Consider the following 7,285-nt stretch of genomic DNA (forward strand, 5'->3'; position numbering starts at 1 on the left):
TGCCGAGGGCCTGACCAATAGCCCCTCGGCAAAGAATATTTAAAAAAAATAAAAATCTTTGCCGAGGGCCCTGGATCTGGACCCTCGACAAAGGGCCCAACCGTAAATCGGCTAGAGCCCAAATTCCCCGCCCACAGAACGCTTGACGCCGCCGCTGCGCGCCCCGCCGCTGCCCCGCGCCACGCACGACCCACGTGGCCCGCCGCAGCGCACCCGGCCGCCCCACCGCCCCCACCACGCGCCGCCCCGTGCCTGGCCGCCCCGCGCGGCCCGCCGCAGCGTGCCCGGCCGCCTCGCGCGGCCCGCCGTAGCGCTCCCGGTCGCCCTACGAGCCCCGCCGCCTCACCACCGCCCCACCCCACGTGGCCCACTGCCGCTGCGTGCCCCGCCGCAGCGCGCCCAGCCACCACCGCCACCCCGTGTGCCCCCAGCCCCCGACCGCCAGAGGAGGAGGGAGGAGGAGCAGGCCACCGGAGGAGCCCCACCTCGTCGCTCGCCTCAACCCGCCGGAGGTGCCCCGCCCCAGCCGCGCCGCCCTCCCATGCCCGCCGGCCGACCCGCCCTGAGGAGGAGAACCTCCGCGCCATCTGCCGACCACTGGAGAAGGAGGAGGACCCCGCGCCACCCGCCAACCCCGTCCACGCTGTCCGCCGTGCCCGCCCCCATTCCGAGCAGAAGGTGGGAGAAAGGGAGGAAGAGGAGAAGGGGAACAGGAGAAGAGAGGAGGCCGAGAAGAGAGGAGGAGGAGGTGCCCCGCCCGGGCCCCTTGACGCCGCCCCATCCGTGACCCTCACCCCGTCCGTGGCCTCCGACATCCCTACGACGTCCAGGTATGCCCTTCCCTCGCTTCATGGTGTACAATGCTGGTGAAGGAGGAGGTCTAGGTGGAGGTCGAGGTGGTGGTGGCGTGCAATGGTGGAGGTGTAGGTGGAGGTGGAGAAGGAGTGTAGTGTGTTCGTTGAGGTGGTGGTGGTGTGGTCGTTGTGGTGGATGTGGTGGTGTGGTCGTTGTAGTGGATGTGGTGGTGTGGTCATGGTTCGTTGTGGTGGATGTCGTGGTGTGGTCGTGGTGGTGGTGGTAGTGTGGTGGTTGTGGTGGTGGTGGTGTGGTCGTGGTGGTGGAGGTTATGGTGGTGGTGGTGTGGTCGTCATGGTGGTGAGGTTGGTGGTAGGTGTGGTGGTTGTGGTGGTGGTGGTGTGGTCGTGAGTGGTGGAGGTGGTGGTGTGTTGGTGGTGGATTAATATATATCTGGCTATCGGCCATCGTGCCGTATTTGTTCCCTTGATATGTGGTTGTCGGCTATCATGCCGGTTTTTTCTTGCAGGTTTTGGAAACCTCCCCGTACAGGGGAAGGTTCTGCCAAAATTTTCAATTTATAGTATTGTGTTTCTTCTTTTGCAGAGAAGAGCACGTCAGAGGGGACTCAGCGACCCCGATCCTCTTCGTCGGCATTGTGGGTCTGTCTGCAAAGCATCGCCTCGTCACTGCCCCGACTCGCCACTGCCCCGCTAGCCTGACTCCACCGCCACCCTAGGTATAAATAAGCCCTCCTCCCGTATCATTGTCTTAGATCGCGTAACCCAGTTAGGCGTCTCCCATCCGAAAGAGATACGGTCGTAGGTATGCGGATCTTTGCATATCTACGACCGTATCTGTTTTGGATTGTCCATGTTTTTTGGACAGCCCGTGGATGCGTAGATGTGTTAGTTTCCATGGTCTGCTCCCGTTCGAGACCGAGTTTCGGCAGCTCTTCCTTGTTGTTCTCTACATCCTCATCGGAGGACGAGAGGGGTCAGCAGATGGGCGAGGGAGGCGAGGCGCTCAAGGGCGAGGGAGGCGAGGCACCCGAGGGTGAGGGAGGCAAGGGGCTCGAGGCAATGGAGGGGGTACCACTACTCGAACTCTCTACGAGCGAGGTCCCGCGAGCCTCCCTCCGGTTCCGCTTCCTCACAACCGCCCAGTGATTCGGCCTATGGCAAAGAGGTAAGTAACTATAGATGTTATCACAACTACTTTATAAGATATGTTGGAAATCATAAGAGGAACTGATAAATTTTCTTAATCACTTATGCAGGCCCTGGTTGGTTTTGTCAGGTACTCCAGCACGCACCCCCACGAGCATCCTTGGTGTTTTGTGCAGGAAATGGTACCCCAGCATTGTGCAACTGTCCGAAGAGCCGGTGGTGCGGGAGCCAGCCTCCAACTGGGACAGGTACGCGCTGGTCACGGATGACACTTACCGCAACAAGTAGGAGCAGATATTGGCGGAGTTTTGGGTAAGTTTCTCTCGCACAACATTGCTTAATACATCTCATTCATTGGTTAAATGTTTTATTGAAATAATGAATGGATACATCGGTTTTGTATGTAGAAATTTTTCAAGGCCGAAGAAGGACTTGAGGCCTAGGCGGATCGGGCGGCTGCCGCAGCTTGTAGGAAGTACGTCACTGAGATGCACCACCATGGGCGCGTCCAAGCCCACATAGACTACTATAGGTTGGTACTTAAGCAGTCCCTCCCCAAGCCTCAAGCAAGACTGATTACGCTGACCCGGGACCAGTACCTTGAGGTAGGCGAATAACATTCATAATGATTCGTTTTGATATTAAGTAGGTTCAATTTCATCTTCTTATATGTCAAATACTCGATGACTTGTAGGTGATTCCTTGGTGGTGCCGATCGTATCCCGAGTGCTGGGCCATGATCGTGGACAAGTGGTTATCACAGGACTTTGTTGGCACACACGAGAGGCAGCGGGAACAACGTTTGATGAGGCAAGGTCCAACTCACCATCAAGACAGCCGCAACCTCCCCGGATACAAACAAGCATATATAAGTGATTTCTTTCATTTATTTTGATGCTCAATTCTGCTTGATTTCACACCATCTTCCCGTCTTTCTCGTAGGAGGCTGCGCACCCGGGCGAGGAGGTCTCGGAGTTCTCTGCATGGGCTATGTCCCACATGGGCAGGGCGTCGTCCTCTATCTCCTTCGACCTGACTGCCCCGCCCTAGGTGTACTCCGACCCGAACATATACACTAAAGTCCAAGAGTACACGTCCTCGGTAAGGGAGATCTATAGGGAAGTTACAATGTGCGCACTGAGCCTATTGATGCAGAGACGATCATGAGGCTCGGAGGAGGCAAGAAGCATGGGCGGCTGTGGATTGCAGACGACACCATTGACTCCACCACTGTTCCCTCCCTCGACGCTATCCGAGCACGAAGCACGAGCTCCAGCCAGCCCATACGCTCACGGCCTTCTCCAGCACTGCAGCAGGTCCAGACACTCCAGGTAATTCCTGTTTTACTCGTCGTATGTTGATATCTACACACCTAAATTAGATTTGTATTACTGATACATTGGAGTGAAATATTGCAGGCCGAGCTGCAAGAAACAAAAAGGCAAAGTCAAGAGCAGAACGCGGAACTGACCGCACAGCTGCAGGCCCAGCAGGTCGCGTTCGAGGCCGCGCAGAAGCAGATGGCGGAGATAATGGTGATCATGCAAAGTCTTGGGCAAGCATCGGGTGTACCTGTGCAGTTTTTAGCTCCTCCACCTCCTACTCCTGCAGCTACTCCTGTAAGTATGAAAGTTCACTTTTCGCTTGTGCTTTGCATGTATGTCGGCCTTCGTGCCGTTATGGATGTTGACGTTCGTGCTGTTGTGGATGTCGACGTTCGTGCCGTTGTTTCTTGCAGGTTTTGGAAACCTCCCCGTGCAGGGGAGGTGCTGTCGAATTTTTCAATTGAGTCTAATCTTTTTGTATTCCTAGATTACTAGATGCAATCTCTAAGTTCCAAAACTGTTTTCCTGGATTACTCACATGCAATCTCTGCTCCTTTGTGCAGCATCCGTCCGCGGGTTCCAATCAATTTGGTAGTGTGTCACCGGGTGATCCCGCCTTTCCTTCACCACCGTCTCATAGGCTACCTTGATGAGGACTAGTACTAGGTGATGTGGTTGGACTTTATTGTAATATTTGTGGTTTATGGTTCTGACTTGTGCTTGAATTTCATGAACTTGTCGTAATAAACATGTGAATGATGATGAACATATGACTTGTCGTTGTAATATATTGTGATTTGTGGTTCACAATTATGGTTGTGATATATTGTGAGAAAATAGGTTCTGTGATATATATATATATATATATATATATATATATATATATATATATATGTATATATATATATATATATATATATGTATATATATGAAATGCTTGTGTCGATGGAATGCAAAAAAAAATTAAATTTCTGCCTCTTTGCCGAGGGCAATGACCAAGGCCCTCGTCAAAAAGGGTCCTTTGCCAAGGGCCGTCCCATTGCCCTCGGCAAAGATTTTTTTTAAAAAATAAAATTTCTGCAACATTTCTTTGCCGAGGGCCATGGTTGGAGGCCCTCGGCAAAGACTTTTAAAAAAATTCTTTGCCGAGGGCCTGCGTGTAAGCCCTCGGCAAAGATTTTTTTTAAAAAAAATAATTCTTTGCCGAGGGCCGTCCCATTGCCCTCAGCAAAGATTTTTTGGAAAAATTATGCACATTTCTTTGCCGAGGGCCATGGTTGGAGGCCATTGGCAAAGATTTTTTTTTAAAAAAGAATAATTCTTTGTCGAGGGCCCCCGGAGACGGCCCTCGGCAAAGACTCCGTCCCAGGCGCCGTGACGGTTGCTTTTCTTTGTCGAGTGCCGCTCCAGCCCTCGGCAAAGGCTTTGCCGAGTGCTCGATAAAGGGCCCTCAGCAAAGATCTTCTTCGCCGACTCAAAATTCCCCGAGAGCTCTTTGCCGAGGGCCGCCCTCGGCAAAGAGGCCATCTCCAGTAGTGTACGGCGCGTAACGCTCATCCCACTGGTGCGCCCTGGTGTGCGTGCGGGGCCTCAAAGGAGGCAATGCCACCTCTATGTCAGTGTCACTCAAGATGTGTGCTCGGTGCTGGTCGTCGTATTCCACCTCAAGAAGGGGATACAACGGGTGCTGCGTGGGAGGGGCCATCCTGTTAAAAATTGATAAACAAAGGGTTAGAGTATTTAAATTAACAATATTCAAATTAACATTATGTAGCATTGCAAAATTTAAACTACTTGTTATGCAATACGAACACAATATGAAAACACATGTATATATTCAAAATAATATTAACAGACATATTAAACAACTTCACTAGAAAAATAAGCAACTTCTATGTAAGGACCTGCTGTCCACCGGTGTTTCTTATTAAATTATTGCAATAGCTTGTCTGCATCTGCTAGAGCAGCTCATTATAATTTTAACCTAGGAATGAGTAACCCAGTATAAGATGAATTGATTGAGAACTATCATGTGTGTCATACTTAGTCCTATACTCTATACTAATATATCTAAAAATACAAGCTGTCTACTTTTTTCGCACAATGCTATGATGGACTCATAGCAATACGATATCGACGATGTTGTGCATGATTTTGGAGGTTATAGTGCTTTCAATATATGCTTGAGTAAAATGATCATTTGGATTAATATTTTCATGTAAGAAAACAAGCATATAACAATTTAAATCATAAAAACTCAACCAACCAAATTTGTCGCTATATATATGTATGTCTATTGCACAAAAAACACATAAATAGATTTATATTTCACATGTCTTTTAATTAGACATTTGTTTTCACTATAATTAATAATACATTGTAAGAAAATTAATAATGAAAGTATATAAATAATAATACAATGTAAGATAAATTAACGACTAAAGTACATTTTAAAAGAATCTCTCAATCTAATGGCTAATGATTAATATAAAGGGGTAGTGAAGGTATGGGGGTTTTGATTATGAAGAAATAGACACCAAATTTCACCTCAGCGAGGGTTGAACTACAGTGACGGCGTCCGTGTCGCGCCGGCGTGCGTGGCGTGGCAGGCGCGGCGGTCGGCGTGCAAGGCACGGACGGCGGCGGCGCTGCAGGTAGGAGGGAGGGCGGGCTGGCTCGTGGGCAGGCGGGAGGGAGGCCGGCTCACGGGCGTTATTTATCTGGTCCTGCCAGCGCCGTGGGCTATGGCGCGTCACTGTCGCGCCAAGATCGGTGGCAGCGGCAGACCCTGACACGTCACCGATCAGCAGCCCTGATCGTCGCCACATTATCCTCCCGCCGCGCCACCATGCGTGCGTGCGGCACAGACGTTTCACCGCGCCATGGCAATAGGCGCGGCCAAAAGTGTTAGTTTTGAAGAAGAAAAAAACAGTGTTAGATTTAAAATTAGTTTAAAAAAGTGTTAAAAATAAAAAATCGAAACAAGAAAGGGTAGCGGACTAGAAGAACATGGGGGCCGGGGCAAGGGGCATATTTCGTGCTATTTGCCTGGTCCAGCTCCAGCGCCGTGTGCCGCCGTGGCGGCGCTCGTCATGGTGGTGAGCTCACTTGCCCGGTGACCACTGCTCGGCTAGCTGCCTCATCAGGTAGTCTGCCAGGTGCATGTGATCCTAGCCCTAGGCTTGTTCATATAGTACTCGCTCTAGCCTCTAGCTAGGTATATAGCCTATAGAATTGCTTTCATTTCATGGATCTCAGACCGTTGGGACCTCGCCATCAGCAACACATGTCTCAGCTGAGACTTGAGAGCTCCACTCCAAGACTCAAAGTCGATCGAAGTACACATGCACAATTCCGCTTCCGATACGCTGTCAGCTCGGAGCCAACAGATTGCGAGGAAAACCGGGCCGTTACGCTCGCGGTTTCCGGGGGGCGCCGGTCGCGCAGGCATGATCGCCCACACTTTCGGAGACCCCAAGCCGTAAACGGCGCTGTCGTGGCGCGTTCCCCGCGCACGGCGCATCATCACATCAACCGCCGCGCGCCACTGATCGATCCCTCGCTATCTAGCTTCCTAGTTTAATGGCCTACGGATCAGTCTAGTTGCGTTGCGTGCGCGCGTGATCTGAGCAGTCCGGACCACGGAAAGCGTTGCCCGGTTTCGGCGCGCACACAGGAGTTGCCTGCCGCGGGCGTCATGGATGGAAACGCAGGGAACAGCGATGCGGCATGGGAGCGTACTACCCCACCCGTGCCACGGCCTCCCTCACGGGCTAGCAGCCAACCAGCCATCGCGGCCGTGACGGATGCGATGCAATGCAATGCAACGCTAGCGCTGAGATCTCGCGGCCGGGTGGCGGTTGTGAGTGACAGCTCCCGCGCGCACGTTGTACACCCTCCGTGCAATCCCTAGATAGCTAGCTAGCCTGCGCGCGACGGCACAGCACATGGATGTGCGCCCCAGCGACGACCGCGACAGCTGCTCAGCGAGCGCGC

The 7,285-nt window shown here is 52.0% G+C and overlaps 1 protein-coding gene across 1 annotated transcript in view; it reads left to right on the top strand.

The window, feature by feature from the left end:
* The window catches only part of LOC136496221 (uncharacterized), a 10,809-nt gene extending 10,022 nt beyond the window's left edge, over nt 1–787 (top strand). The window contains exon 2 of the mRNA XM_066491899.1: nt 138–787. Coding sequence (XP_066347996.1) covers nt 138–787 — 650 coding nt within the window. The remainder of the gene's footprint in view (nt 1–137) is intronic.
* The last annotated feature ends 6,498 nt before the right edge of the window (nt 788–7,285 follow it).

Source organism: Miscanthus floridulus, chromosome 12 (assembly GCF_019320115.1).
Source record: "Miscanthus floridulus cultivar M001 chromosome 12, ASM1932011v1, whole genome shotgun sequence".
NCBI classification, from domain to species: Eukaryota; Viridiplantae; Streptophyta; class Magnoliopsida; order Poales; family Poaceae; genus Miscanthus; species Miscanthus floridulus.